The 16803-nt window shown below is 41.6% G+C and overlaps 1 protein-coding gene across 1 annotated transcript; it reads left to right on the top strand.

The window, feature by feature from the left end:
• Positions 1 to 10082: 10082 nt before the first annotated feature.
• Positions 10083 to 14799, top strand: dlk1 (delta like non-canonical Notch ligand 1; the record flags this gene model as incomplete). Its single annotated transcript, XM_083791898.1, has 5 exons — positions 10083 to 10183; positions 10405 to 10468; positions 10881 to 11011; positions 13009 to 13150; positions 14016 to 14799. Exons 1-5 carry the CDS (start codon positions 10132 to 10134, stop codon positions 14797 to 14799), a joined length of 1173 nt encoding a protein of 390 aa, XP_083648024.1. The 5' UTR covers positions 10083 to 10131.
• Positions 14800 to 16803: the final 2004 nt, after the last annotated feature.

Below are 16803 nucleotides of genomic sequence, written 5' to 3'. Positions count from 1 at the left end.
TGTGGATTTCTTCGCTAGGTGCTGAAAGGTGATATCCAATTATGTGACAACAGGAGAACATTACTTTCTCAATATCTTTGCTCATATTTTTCATTTGACCTCTCTCTGGCCTCAAACTCCATAATGAGCATGCATCAGCTAAAAAAAACATGCTAATTAACAGCGCTAATAATTGCTCATCTCTCCATCCGTCACGTCTTAACTATAGTATCGCATTACGTTATTATAATTCCAAGCAAGATTATCTTGCAGGCAGACTCATTAAAATGCGTTTCCATGGGGAAATGTTTAAGTTCAATGTGAGAGGACGATCAGTACAGCCATAAGCCATATGTCATCATTCACTGAGGTCTCTTTTTAAGCTTTATTTTAAATCTCTTTAACAAGAGACCTGGCCAAGGTAGCAGCTGTATTAAAATCACAACACAAATAACTAAAAAACAGAAAGAAAATATAGCTGCAAGCAGCGATAAGGCGGGACCAATAAAGAAGACAATAGAGCACCGAAGTCCTGACGTAACTCGCTCATCCCGACGATTCCCCTGGTTCACGGAAGTAGTTTCTCTATGGAGAATAACATGGGGTGATCTTAATATCGTCTACTATAAGCGTTGTGGTCCAAAAATAAACAAGCTGTCTCGGCGTTATTGTCAGGGAGGTGTCTCTGTATCGTTTGCAACAGTCAGTCACTCATATATGATACAGTCTGCTTCTAGCGAAAATCTAACTAATTCAGCAGCAGTAACATTAGCGTTTTCTCTCAGTCAGTTGATTCTTCATATCCATGTGAGTGAAGCGGCCGGGATGACATGTTTATTTTTCAAACACAGTTCTTATATGAATCAATCTAAAACTCCTCCTATGGTGATTTCAATGCAACTAAACAAATACATGAACCTGGGGACTGACGCCCTCTACTGAAAGTGACGTCAGACTTCGGTGCTCTATACGCAATAAGAATAATTTGCACAAATACGACTGACGAGCTGTCAGTATCCAGATTTGAACACACAACCTTGTGGTCCGAAGGCAAGAGCTCTACTGACTGAGCTACACAGAGACAATGAACATTCCATGCAAACTACTAAAAAAAACCAGGCAGAAAATCAGGTATAAGCGTTTTTTAAACTGCTCAAACTGGCAGAAGATCTGAGGGCGGAGCTTACTGATAAAAGTGACACATATGTTCCCCATGAGTCAAGAAACAAGTGGAAACAAGTGCCATGACTTTTGGACAAAGAAGGCATGAGTTATGCCTGTTCAAAGGTTTCATTTTCAAAAAATTGCCATAGCGCCCCCCTTTGACCTATTGGAGTAAGACTGCTTTCAGTGCTATTTGGCATGACCCTCCACCATACTGTACAGTTGCAAAAGCATATGACGCTGCATGTATGTATTACACACACACACACACACACACACTCAGACTGTGTGTCAGAATGTGTGTTTGGGATTTGTGAAATAGTCGATAACACCAGAATGCATACAGGCTCATGGGGGTGGGAGTGACAGGAGGATTGTCCCAACTAGACAGCCACATCTGTCTAGCTAGACAGCTAGACAGCCACATCTCCATTATGTCACATTCAATGAGATACGAGAAGCAGACATGACACTGATAGACCTGCAGAGCATCTCCAAGTGCACAAGACATTAGTTTTCTACAACATGTGGTTCTACCCACAAGTGACAACTCAGTGGTGGCAGACATAGAATATGATGAGATAGTATAGTACTCTGTTGGACAATAAAATTACACGTAAGACCTGAGGCTGACTCTACAAATGCCCTTTAAAATCATTAGTTCTCAAACTTTCCACCCAAATTGATGTATGGTAGCGGGCACGCATCTGAAAATGTTTTGTGCCGTGCCAGGGAGTCCCTGCAAATGTAAGTTTAAATTTGTCTTAGGTCAAGGAGTGGGTCTGATCTGTGCCAAGGGCAAAAACTTTTTGCCAAAAAGTAACAACATGTTCACAAAGTGTGTAAAAAATAAAATAAAATAAATAAATAAAGCTGATAGCTGGAGAGAGAGATGAACAAAAGAGAAAACATTGACGATGAGTGCTGACTGTACATTTCCATCAGAGCAAATCAATGATTTAGTAAACACGTCAAGTTAGACAGTATTTCAAACAGGTGCACTGCGGAAACCATGAAAAGCCAATATAAATTTGTTGAACTCAAACACCCAATTTAATCCAGCAGTTTAGATCCACAGCTCAGAAAAGGTCTAACTCACATGCAACTCTGTAGTAGTACCATATCTGTAGTGTACCATATGGTTAAGCGGAGCCCCTCAGGGCTCTATACTAGTACCTTTTTTGTTTCCTGTTATTGTGGGGGAAAGCTTTGGCTGAGAATAGCTGATCGACTTGACGATCTGCTATCTTCAGCAAAAGAGACCAAACCACAGTGTACCATGGAAGACAAATGTCATCTTCAACCTGAGCTGAGTTTTCTTACGTAGGTGAAGAAGCATATTACTATTAACATATATAGTGTCACCTTCTTGTTCCTATGGTAACATGACAGGAATTCCAGGTATAAGGTGAGGTCATTACAGCAGACGGATGTTGACCTTCTAGAGTCTACAGAATCTGTCTCCTCCCCTGCTTTTGACTATACAACCGTCTCTCTGTTGCTTTATGGTCGGTGTTGTGCACCCAAAGTAGCACATCTACAGTACAAGCTCGCAACACATTGTGAGCTTGTGGAATGATTATATCTTCGGTTAGTGTGTGTGACACTGGCGTGCAACTTAGTCAACTATAGGCAATATAAGTGAAGTAGCGTGACAATTGGAGAACTTTATCTGCCTATACATCTGCAGGTCGACATTTACATTCAATGTACTGTAGTCGCTAAAACTGGGTATCATATTATGCAGTAGCCTATGGAGTTCTTCGTCAGGTATTCCCATATATGGAGTCTATGCAGATGTCAGAACATCATTGTGATGTCAGAACAATCATTGTGATGTCAGAACACCATTGTGATGTCAGAACAGGCCAGCCACAGGTCTTAATGGGATATATAACGGCATTGCAGTACCAATGCAAAGACTTGAGCTCGGTACATTATTTATTTAGTTTTCAAAGCGTGGGCGTAATTTTGTCTGTGGAGTGTGGACGTTTTCTCTGTTGTTCTCTAGCCAAACAATACATTTAATTTACATTTATGTCACCAGATGTTTCACTAGGCGGAGATCTCTGACCTTCTATCTACAGGAGAGACTGCACTTTCTCCCTCTGTCTTGATCCTCCCTCTTTCTCTCTCCCTCTCCCAAACAATCTCTCTTCCTTCCCATCAGCTCTTCCAGACCTTTGATTAGTGCTTTCTTCGCACTGAATTTCTCTGGCTGCCATAATGATGATGAATGGCCCTATAACCTCCTTTAATGAAATCAAATAAGAATTTACAGACACTGGCACACAGCTAAGGATGTTTAATCCCAATATGTCATCAACCAGTTATTATTCATTAATTCTATCTCATTCCTGATGTTGCACACATCAGGGTTCTGCCTGCAGCCACAGACACTGATTGCTAATGATCTACAGTTATGATTAGTATTAGTATGATTTTTATGTATGATATTTATCGCAAGCCTCCATTTAACAACAATTTGAACCGTATAGTAGCATTCAACATGCTTGTATAATTGGCTATTTTCGGGGAAGAGATTTGGTGTAGATGTAAAAAATCACTAAAAAATTTCACTTCGCAAGTGACATTTCAGACCCGCGGCGGAACGCAGCAAATCAGGCTGAAACCCAGGCAAAAAAATCACACCTGTGTGAATTGAGGGGCGCTCTTATCATCATACGTATCATACATCATCTCTTTCTCAACTAATGGCACATCTCCCATGAAATCACGCCGTCAAATCACAATTTGCGTCCTCACTTTTGTCTTCAATGTTTGTGTTTACACAATGTTGTGTTTACACACTTTTGTCTTCAATGTTTGTGTTTACACAATGTTTTGTTACACAAACACTCAAAGCTGGACATAGGAGGGGCTAGCGCCCCTCAAAAACAGAGTACAGAGCTGACCCTTAAGTGGTTAAAATGCACAAAGGTTCTGATTTCACTCCATAGAAGCTGCTGCCAGAACAAAACATAAATATAATGTTGATGTTGCCAAGTCGCCTCATTTTCTCCTCAAATTTAGCATCCAAAAAGAGGAGCATGATACTCCACCTCAACCCCTTTTCATCAGATACTCAGCATGTCAGTGTGATAGGTTAATCTTGATGAAATGTGTCAGCTGACGGACAACCAATCAATGGAGCACTCTCACTTGTTCACTTAACCTTTTCAGCAGTGTTTGAATATTGGAAAGCCATGCTGTCTTAATTGGGGCATGGGGCTGCATTTCAATGTCAGAGAGATATACTGTGCCTCTGAGATTAAGAGGAACAGGCTTACTTCAAGGAAAAGATACAACAGAAGGTACAATTTACCATATTCAACCCCACACCCATTACGACTCTGTTTCTTTGCAGTCAGGACAGCAGCACCTAACTATATTTTTCACTGCAGTCTGAAAACTCTTCTCTTCAGTCGCTTGTAAACCTCTTTCCTTATGCCTTCTTGTCGCCTTTTTGATAAATGGTAAATGGTGCATTTAGTGATTTTACCCATGTGCATTATATTCACCCATTCAAACACTGACAGTCGGGACTAAATTATGCAAGGCACCAACCTGCTCATTATCAGTTAGTGGTTCTGTCTTGCTCAAGGACACTTCAACACTAATCCAGGGGGAGCCAGAGATCGATTCCCAAGCTGTCACTATACTGTACCTCCTGAGTCACTGCCAATGCAATACTGCACGGATAGATGTGGTTATACTATGTTGGTTACTTAATAACAAATGTTATTTCGATTTGTGGAAAATGTTATTTAGATGTTGTTTACACGCACGCATGCATGCACGCACGCACGCACACACGCATGCACGCACACACACACACACACACACACACACACACACACACACACACACACACACACACACACACACACTACTCTGTCTGTCTGTCTGTCTACAAGTGGACTAGTGGAGGTAGATTTAATCCCATTGATATGAGAAATACATTTCTCTCCTGTAAATAGAGCTACAGCGGGTGACATGCACAATATTATCCTTTTAGCCCAAGTGTTTTACTGAACCTCACTGTGCATGGTCTACTTCAGACTGCACACTGCAGAGACAGAATTAGCTGCCAACAAACCATTACAAACCAGACACTGCAAATGAAGTCGGCCACCCTATTCAATTATAATTATTTGACTCACTGCCCTAGACAATAATTGCTGTTGTTGTTTTGTTTTGTTTTCTTTTCTTTTTCTTTTTTTTACTAATTCAGCTCCATAGCTATACATTAAACAATTGAATGAGGTCTGTTTCAGTATGTTTTGCCTTGCAACCATATGGATCCCCTGGGAAACGTACACATTTATATATGATTAAGCGGCTTTATAACAACCTGTGATTTAATCGACTGAATGCCTGCCAAGAAAATATGCCCTGGGGCTACAGATCATTCTGTCCAATGGATATTGCCAGCGAAGTGCACAGTATGCTGCCACTCGCTCAGCCACACGATAAAATCCTCTATGCTAATTTATCTCTGAGAGTGTACAAAAGGAACCATGGTTCTTGGAGTTAGACTACTGTGCACACATGGGATGTGTCTAGCAACATCCAGAGATTTAAGAAACATTGAGAATGTGTCACAATTAACACTTTGACTGTGTACAGTATATTCAGTTTTTGGCAGACATCCCACTTTGCTGAGGAGCCGTGAGTGGTTCTGTAAAAACGGGAAGTATTTTATCCTCCTCTGCATGCGGGGGATAAAGAGAATGATATCCAGGTGTATGGGTCGTTGTGAGCTGTCTGCAGTTTGGGGCCAAAGGCCTTTGTTTTCTCACAGACAATGAGCAATTTCTTCCCTCCGGAGGATGGAGCATTCTTCACATGAACTATGGACCTCAGCTGAGAGGATTCAATATATCCGGCAATATCTCATCTGACAAGTACAAGTCAGCCAGCTGTTGAAGCTCAGGGCAACAGTGTCTCAAGAGATATAGCCCTACTGTCTGCATGGGAATGAGAAGGTTTGAACAAGAAACTTGTTTAATTTCGAGGTAGCATTGAGGACACTGGTCCCCCCCACCCCACCCTAGAACAACTACGGACTTCTATTATAGCCCACTGAGCCCAGCCATCAGGAGCTTAACTTAACAGCAAAACCCAGAAAATGCTGTATATTGGACGACCCTTTGTCGCTGGAATTGATAACTAAGCCGCTGGGTCTGACCATATCAGACTAAGCGGACGCAAAATAGAACACCCCCCATCATTCACTCACTTCCTGTCGGTCCTTGACTCAATAAAGGCTTGCATAACAATACAGCCTTGCAATCAGAGAGGCATTATGAAACCTTCACGGTGTCAAGGGACCAAATTGACTCGATAATTTGCTTCTGTCTGAACACTTCCTCACATGTCCCCTTGGGATAGGAGATTTCACATGTCCCTCTTATTCAGCGTATTAGAGTCATCACAATGAGATTTGTATAATGCAACAGAATGATGCCCAGCATTGACCAACTCTTGATGCAACTGTACTGAAATGAAAAACATCTGCAACTTTAATTGGCATATACAGAAGGCCCCAAGCCCCAAGCAAGTGTGTGTGTGTGTGTGTGTGTGTGTGTGTGTGTGTGTGTGTGTGTGTGTGTGTGTGTGTGTGTGTGTGTGTGTGTGTGTGTGTGTGTGTGTGTGTGTGTGTGTGTGTGTGTGTGTGTGTGTGTGTGTTTGCGTGTGTGCATCTGTCGGTCTGAATAGTGTGAAATGACATTCACATTCACATATTCCTTCACATGCATGTTTGGGTCACAGCCACCAGGTGCTTTAGGAAGAGACCAACCTGTCAAATGATAACATTTTATATAACATTTTATATCCATTGTTCAAGATTCAATTACTTCAAATTATTACATGGCTTGGTTGAATGCTTGATTCTGATTGGTGTTATTTCTGGATAATGACCGCTCCCGCTCTATAATGAATTGCATTTTTATAGCGCTTTACAATGGTCCATTCATTCATACATTGGGAGGTGAAGCTATAACATCTCATTCTATAACAGACCAATGCCTAATCAAAGCCTCGGAGCACCTGCTGCGCCCCGCTTGATTTACTGCTGTTTCCAACATGACAGCCATGTAATCACACACACAATGTCATTTACAGCAAAAAATTGCTCTCAAAAATGTTTTGAAAACATTTGAGAGAGGGTTAGGGTTAGAGTTAAACGATGCAGTACCCGGAAATGAATAGAGAGCCTGCAGTTTCTATTAGCTTGGATTCCCCATTGATGATGTCACTGGTGGACAGGTTTCTGAACTGCCCACAGGCCTCCTATGAGACACAGAATTATTTTGTATACAATTATATCTGTCATGCTGACTGTGACATGCGTAGCTCTAGTTATTTAAATGCCCAATGGACTCTGACATGAGTTTGAAACTATAGAAAAAGTTCTCCTCAGAGCACAGGTCTCCGCCAGGTCAGGGCCAGCAATGTTCAGAATTCATTATAGAGGTGAATGGAATCTGTAGAGTTGTTGCACAGGCAGAAATCGTCCTCCTGGTGGTGCTATAATAGGCTAATGTGACAAGGGTGGTTCTATTAGATGCCAATCTTATATGTGTAATTATTTTAAATGAGGGAAGGGGTGTACTGGCAGGATAACCACATCAGGTCATCGTCGCACACACACACGCACGCACGCACACGCACACACACACACACACACACACACAGTTTCTTTCATTCTCCTCTGAAGTATAACCCCTCCACTGAAGGATGGAGAGGTGCGGTGACAAGGGACCTTCAACTGTCAGACAACTGTCAGACAACCCACAGACACACACACACACACTCAATAAACCATATTTTTACAGATGCCATTCTTTGAAATGATATCAAAGTTTGTGCAAATTTTCATGGCAATCGCATGCTTTCAGGAAAATAACATGAAATAGATTAAAGTAAATATAAAATAAAGACGAAGGATAAAAGAGAGGCATGTAAGAAGATAAAATAATTGCATAAGCACTATGATATACGGCCTTTACATTATTGAGATTTTCTTGACACTGACTGAGATCATCAAGCAGGGCGCTCCAGTGTTTTTGTCACCGGGCTACAAAAGCCAGATCCCACAGATAATGACGTCAATGAATGGCCAGATGATGTCCAATCTAAACCTGGAGGGCAAGATAAGAGATCTGATTTCCTATTAGGTCAGGACGAGTTGCCAGGGGACAGGGGGGATTTAAAAATCTGACGTTTCATCAAATCTTAATTAGCCCATAGCACTTGTACTAGCCACGACGACCTTAGAGGCAAAGGCTAAACTTAAATAGCATTTTATGTAGACATAGCACTCTAGTCTATAGTGTATACTCAGTTTCGTACAGATATTCTACTGTTAGACGAATGTTAGGTTCTTAGCGTTCTTATGATTCTTAATGACTATTTCTATGTGTTCTTGTTCTTGCTTACTGTAAATCTTAAGTGTCTGCTAAATGCCTTAATTGTAAATTGTTAATTATAAGGCTACCTGGGAACATATCTATATGTATCTGTCCCTTTCCATCTCCCCTTTTGAATGTGTTTGCTCTGTTGTTGAGAGAGGAAATCAGGGATTTGTATGACCTTTATTTTTTATTGATTGATTCGTTTTTTTGTTTTTACAATCAAATCATGTTCAGGATGCTCTCCCTGAGATACAAAGATCTGTAATACCATTTTGCTCACTGTGTAATAGAGGAAAGATTATCAGTTATACTTTCTTTATGGCTTGAACCTTCCCATCTATTGCAAATTGTACCATATATATTCAACTGACAGAGCAGTCTTTTAATGGGTGGATGAGAGAGAGAGATGGAACTGGAGATTTCCCCTGGTGCTTGACCTCCAACTTCAATATCTGCTGTAGGTCTGATAAGGTCTGGCAGAAGAAAATATATAATCCTCATAATTAGGTCTTTGAGTTAAAGCTCTGTGCTTGCTGGGAAGAAAAAATACCATTGGTTCCCTCAGGAAGGATAAAAGAGAATTGGGGCAGGAGTGAATGCAACAAGAATAGAAGAGCTATGAATGTATTAGCATTATTATTATATATGGCATGTACAATACTTCTTTCTAAATCTTCATAGGATGTAAATGGATGTAAATGTGTGTTCCTCCTTTATATTCACTCCACATTACATGGATAACTGAAATGGTGTTCCTGGAAATGAAATAAAGTGTCTATGGTCCTGTTATTGGAAACCTTTTGTCATACCCTCAAAATGCATCAAAGAAATGTAGGCTACCACCAAATAATGAGGAGGATGCACCTTTCGTGCAGGACAGCTCACTCAACCATGGAGGTTTATACTTCGTCATACGACACTAACGACAGTCATGCGAAAATAATAGATATACAGGCTCACAGCATTTCGTTCTCGCATCGCGATTCGGATGGTCCATGAGCTTGTAGATTGTCTATTTTCGGAATATAAATTAGGAATACTCTTCCCATTAGGCCATTACTGGGGGAGGAGCGTCATTTCCGATGGGACACTACGATGTAGTGCGCTGGCACCAAAACCCTGCATGTAGCCGTCCGCGTATTGGGTCAAAAGGCAACGATGACCAATATCAATGGGAAGCGGAGCGCTGCTAACGCGACATAGGTACGGTGCATTGATGAAGGAGAGTGTGTTATTTAGTTAATTATCGTTCCATACGTTTCGCATCGTGGCTTATATAGGCTATCCGTTTCCCCCTGTCTTTCTGTGCGTAGTGGGCGATATTGAGCGCACACTAGGGTTCGCGCTCGCGTTCCAGCGCATGGGAAATTCCTGGGAATGGTTCAGGACAGGTGCGATGCGCTTGTAATACCTGCGTCAACTTTTCTTTTCAGCACTGTCTGTAATCCATTTGGGTTGAAAGGGAACGGCTATGGAAAGAGGAAAATGCACCATGACTTAACCAGTGTCAATTTTTACAGGATAAGACACGGCCACAGACGGGGATTATTTCGTTCTGGAAAATACCATGCACTTCATATCAGTGGGCATACTTCTGGTCGTGACTCACGTCGCCAAAGGTAATCGGAATAGATTATTTATTTGATATAGAGATCTATTCATCTCTGAGATGAGATGTTGTTTATTTAAAAATATAGACCCATATATTCACTGCACAATGATGTATAGTAGGCTATACGCTTATTCACATTTATATAATATATTTTACATTTTAATGAGGTGTTTGCTTTTTTTATGTAATCGTGGCATGCTATTACTTTATCTTTTATTTCTCTCAAAGGATTGGAATGCATTGCAGGATGCAACACAGAAAATGGGTTCTGTGAAAAGGAAGGCGAGTGCAGGTACAGTAATATAACTAAAACGCCATTTGTAACCCTTATACCAGCTGCAAATCATCCAACCAAGTGCTAATCACAACCTGTCTCCTTCTCTGTTTGCCTATAGTCCATAATCTGGATTCTGGCTTCTATGACAAATCAATTTTCCTTTGAATAGGGTGTTGGATATTATGTTCAACTTTTGTATGTGCTTATAAAGCAACACTTATAAAGGACACTAATGTTTCATATACAGTTATTAGTATTTCTATAAATACATGTAACCAGCTATCATATTTAGAGGAATTGCTTTATATTTGGCATTTCGCATAATTGCACAATTGCATAACCATTTGAAGAGCATTATTCACAAACATGCAATAATTCTCCTTTTGAAGTATGGTAATGGAGTCAGATTTGGTGTTCTATTGATCAGGTGCAGACCAGGGTGGGAGGGGGAAACATGCAACCAATGCATGTCCTTCCCTGGATGTCTGCATGGCACATGTGAGAAGGCATGGCAGTGCATCTGTGAGGATGGCTGGATTGGCAGTCTGTGCGACCAAGGTCAGTGTCAGCTCACTAGACCAGCGATTTGATTGATTGATTGATTGAAATATGTATTAACAGTTTGCAGAAATCCAGTACATTTCAAGCACAAACTCAATGCAAAGACTGTTAACTGTGAGTGGACGACCCAATTAAGCATTACACTTGTTTACAAGAGGGTCCACCTTGTTCAATTAATCTTTTCAGCTTTTCAGCTTTTCCAACCTGATTGGGAAAGCAAAAGATTATATTGATAATTAACATTAATATAAAAAAGATGTAAAAATGAATAACGTATAGGTGTTTTTCTTTAAAATCTTAATATGAATTAATAATAATAATAATAATGAATTAATCATTAATATGAATTTAAAGGTGTTAGTTCCATTGATCACTTGTAACAGAAGCGATTGATTGATCATTAAAATGCTCTCTAATGCATGCATCCGTGTAAAGCTTTAGAGATTATAAAGTGGGCCCTGATCTAGAAAAAGTAGTTTTTTATTTAGATTCTTTGTGTGCAACTGTGCACCCATTTCCCCAAATAGATGCAAATCATATAGATTGGCTATTTTGGCAGCTCAGTGGCCTTGTGGTTAGAGTGTCCGCCCTGAGACACCTCCCTGCTTGACACTCAGCATCAAGGGTTGGATTCGGGGTAAGTCCCTGCGACATACTAGTGTCATGTCCAGGGATTGTACTTGTACATCAAGCTGCCTCACGCTACAGAAACAGGAGATAGGCTCCTGCCCTATGGGCCTCGTGGCTCGGCAAGGCTACTTACTATTTTGGCTGTGCATACACTGTTGCCTTGAGAAAGCACAGGTGTGTGTATTGGGCTCAGAGTAGGCTCCCTGTCAAGTCAAGTCGCTGTACTTTTGCTCACAAAGATATATAGGTTACATTACACTTTAAAATGTTCCCAAAGCTTTGTAGGATTTGCCTGCTATGTTTGAAGGACTTAATGTACATAGCATAGATGGTTATGGTTTAAACAGGTCATCCCTGACTATGAAATCTCATTCAATTACATTACATATAAGGGACTATTATTTTAGTTACTCTAGTTTAAACTAGAGAAACGGTTAGATGGCACTTACACCCGCCTTCTAATGAGAGCGCAAAATCTGTCTTGGAAGAGCCACCCATCGACTAATCTAATATACGGCAACCTTCCCCGTGTTTCTTCACTAGTCCGATCCAGAAGAACACAGTTTTCCGGCCACTGCTACAGAGCTGACAATGAGGTTATATCTTCCCTTCTTCTCTGGAGTCCTGCCTCAAAGCAGACCAGAGGTAGAAAACTGTCGTTCCCTGATGTCATCGCTAGGGACACATGTAGGCATCAGGAACTGGGGATGGCAATGAAGGACCGGGAAGTCTGGCGTAATATTGTGAAATCCACGATCTCGACCGCGGTCGAAAAATGATGATGATGATTATTTTAGAATATTTTAATTTGCATATAACTTTTGTTTTTGATTTTTTGATTTTTTTTTAACGGTTGGCTGCGGTGTATTCACGCACGGTCGCATCAATCTGCATGCATATTCTACAACGTATTGTGTGAGCCCACCGATGGAGCGTGAACTAAAAATAAACATGATTTGGCCCTGTAAGTATGAATATAAATTGCTCACTCCAGGTCTACAAACAAAGAAGAATAAAGGGTCTTTGAGAAAATGTGTGGAAGATTAAAAGCCATGCACACTTGTCACATGGCTTCTGGCTCTGTTTGACCTACTTCTCAATGAATCCACATACCTACCACTATGTATGCCTCTGTTTATTATGGACCAGGGACCACATGCCTTGTTTGTTGGTGATAAATCTTGGTGATAAGGTGAGTCAGAAAAGAGAGTGCACGTGTAAAGGAGAGAGAGAGAGAGAGAGAGAGAGAGAGAGAGAGAGAGAGGGGGGGGGGGGGGGGAGGGGGAGAGAGAGGGAGAGTGGGGGAGAGAGAGAGAGAGAGAGAGAGAGAGAAAGCTATAACTGCACATGCTCTTATTTTACAGATACTCATCTGTGTTCATCCCAGCCTTGTTCCAGTAATGCCACCTGTGTTGAGACAGGAGAAGGGGGATTCCTGTGCGTCTGTCCTGCAGGCTACATGGGGGAAAACTGCCACATGAAGAAAGGCCCTTGCCTAACAAATGGGTAAACACCTTGCCATAGCCCCATTAAATATTTACCCCCTAATTAAGCCCTGGAAATCCTCCTAATTATACAACTTTACAGTGGTAGATCATACAGGATCTACTACATGGGCATGAGGGGCGTTTTCCCCCACAGAGAGAGAAATGCACCTCCTGTCCATCAAACCGTAACTGAGCTGGCTGGCAGAGCTGTCCAGACACCAATATCATAATAGATGTGCGTGCTTCCTGACGTATCCAGACACCAATATCCACCATGCTTTGATCATCGTTAGACTACCCCTGTTATTGACTCCGAGAGGCCCACCCAAAATCCAATATAGTCCACTGTCACTGAGTTGGCTCGCCTCCTCCTTGCTCAATAAATAATCATTTGAGTTTTATTTTGAATTTTCTAAATGAGATAACTATAGCTTCCCTTGAATGCCTGGGAATTCATCTCTATTATTAGCTTTCTGTGTGGTTTCATTAATCGGCAGCAGTATGAGGCGGGGATGTCTCAACCGCTTGCCAGAGATATTATTTATTTGATGAGCAGAAAGGAGGGACTTGTGTAATTACAAAGGCTACTCCAATAAGATATTGATCGTTTTCCGTTTCATCTCCATCTCGGCTTTTCATCAATGCAGGGCTGTAAAGCCCTGCATATTGATAGGCCCAATATGTGGGAGCATGAATTACACATCAACATAAGCCCCTATTGCTTGTCACTGCCTCTGACTTTTCTTATTAGCATAAACATCGATAACCATTGTTCATTGAAATGAATACAGCAATCAGAATGTAGCAGAACATTCTGTTTAATTGTGGGTAGACCTTAATGTAATTAATTCCCTATAAGCCCATTATCCTGCTCTGTCCTTCAGCTCTCCTTGCCAGAATGGTGGCACATGCACCGACGATGGCGGCTTAGCAGCCCACCCCTCCTGCCTGTGTTCCTCCGGGTTTGCCGGGGACTTCTGTGAGATCAACGTTGACAGCTGTCAGCCCAACCCCTGCAATGGAGGCAATTGCACTGACCATGGCCTAGCATTTACATGCACCTGCCCCGGTGGCTCCTTTGGGTTCACCTGTAACGAGACCACCCTCTCCCCCCCCTGTGTTAGTCGGCCCTGTGTCAACGGAGGGACATGTGTGGGCCGACCAGATGGAACATTCCACTGTGTTTGCCAAAAAGGATTTGCAGGTCCCACTTGCTCCCAGCATCACCGGCCCAAGGCCAAAGCCAAGCCAGCCAGACCTCTTCCTGACCACAGGGGGCTGTCACAGCCTCCCCAGCACTACTCCCTTCCTGCCCATGCCTTCCACAAGCTTCTCAGACCTCCAGAGAGAGACCTCCTCAAGATCACATTGAAGGAGACAGTGCATTCATCTGGTGGCCTGGTCAGCCATGGTCAGCTGCTCTGCTTCAGCGTATTGGCCCTGCTCACCTGCCTGGTCATCTTGGGCACCACAGGAATCGTGTTCTTCGGCCGTTGTGAGATGTGGCTGGCTAGTGCCAAGTACAGCCACCTCGTCCGGCAGCAGAAGGAACACCTGCTGAAAGGGGCGGGTGGTAATGGCCAGGAGGACCCCGAACATTCAGTGAACATCATCCTCCCAGAGAAGATTAGACTCACAAGCTTTGGGAGGCACTACACATCCATTTAAAATGATTTTGTATCTCTCTTTCTCTCTTTATCTTTATCTTTTTAGTCTTTCTCTGTATCTCTATTTTGTCCTAACAAACATTATATGCCATTGACAATGGATGAACAATTTTGAGTTTGTGTAAACACTAACATTGCATAACACAAACATTGATGACGAAGGTGAGGACGCAAATTGTGATTGGCCGGAATGAGATGATGTATGATGATGTACGATGATGAGAGTGCCCCTCACTTCACACAGGTGTGATTTTTTTCTTTCTGTTTCATTATTTTTCTCACCCTCTGTGGAAGGTCTGTGACAGAATTAACTGGCACTACTTTTGTACAGGAGACATATCACTGAAGACCATTTGCACACTATCATGCAGGTTTGAATTCATAGCCTACAGGACCACATGGACAATCGTAACAATGCATTATTTATGAAACATATCTTAACACAATTTAGTGGCACAGGTGACAAAAAAAGCACCAATAAGTTATCCATTAATAACTTATTCATAGCAACTTTGATTGATGGTTGCTATTAGAAGAAGAATATGAATGTATCAATGTATTTTATATTTGTTTCCTAATTATGAATTTGATTACTATTCCTGTTTGATGTCCATGTTGAGCCATGGATGTATATTAAACTACTGTGCACCTGCCATGACCATGAGGAAGGTATGCTAAAACCTGTTGCAGTTGAACTCTTTTGGCTATTTGATATAAAACGTATTGTAGCGCAGATCTCCATCAGGCTGGGTTGCCTAGCCAGGGCTATGTCCAGTTTGTGGTGTCCCCTACTGGCAAAAGTGACGCTTTTGGAGGTATGCTTTATACATTTGTGGCACCCCCTATATGGGTATATTTTAAGCGAAACCACTTTTGCACTGTTAGAAGCACCTCAATATGCGAGTGTCGTTAGTTTGAGAAAGACCCGGCATTGTAATTGACAGTTCTGCCTTTTTGAACTCCTTCAAAGCGTTTTTGCAACTATGCTTAACCTTAACCTTATTCCTATCGTTAACCTCAGTAAAACAATGCCTAAAGCTAACCTTATTCCTAACTGTCTGGGTCTGCGAATGGCTGAGGGCCATGGCCAAGTTTCAGCAGTATAGGTGCCTCGCTGGCCGTGTGATCTAGTTGCAGTGTTGTTGTCAGACCTGCAGCTCTCCTCCCATCTCCTCTCACACTCGTTCTCAACTTCTTAACAATAAAACAAATACTGTCTATAAATACAAACCTATAGGCTACACAAATAAACAACACGTTCACATAAACTAAACTCACCTGTGGCTCCTGGCATGCGTGGCAGGTTAAAACTAACCCGTGGCAGGTTAAAACTAACCCGTGGCTTTCTGTCGGACTAATGCCTGTCGGACTGTCGGACAAAACACACACCCAGCTGTGAAACCTTGAAACCTGTGTTGTGACTGTCTAAAATGACAGTTTCCGGGGGAAGTGCATACAACAGAAGTTCAGCGGCCCTATACAGTAGACACAGGTTTATCCTAAGAGAAGAGAAAAGCCTGGGGACGAGACTAATGTTTACATAATATGAAAATGAGTGATGCACGATATAATCAGTAGCGTATCGAAATCGGCCATATCGGCCATAAAGATATCGGATTGGTCTTAAAATAATCCCTATAATTTTCACAGATATTGATGACGCAACAATAATCGTTCGTCAATGGCTTTGTACAATATAAAAATAAAAGATGGGATGTAGGTGTGACGTCACAAGGCGTAATGGACTGGCAACCATATATGCAGGCATGACTGACCGAACGACTGGTTTTCATAGTAATCTGCTACCTTTGGTCCAATAACACTTGTCACTCAGGTGTCATACTTCATTATTATTATTTATATGTAAGAAAATATATAATGCTTACTGTGAGTTCAAGATTCAAGATGTTTATTGTCACACAGAAGTACATGCATTGTGAAAAACTTAGGTTGGGGGTGCTCCACAATACACATAAATAAAAACAGTAAATAAATAATAATACTA

The sequence above is a fragment of the Protomyctophum parallelum genome (assembly GCF_964188405.1).
Source record: "Protomyctophum parallelum genome assembly, chromosome: 20".
Taxonomy (NCBI): Eukaryota; Metazoa; Chordata; class Actinopteri; order Myctophiformes; family Myctophidae; genus Protomyctophum; species Protomyctophum parallelum.
Note: the sequence above shows the minus strand (reverse complement) of the source record. Positions and strands in the feature narration are given on the sequence as shown.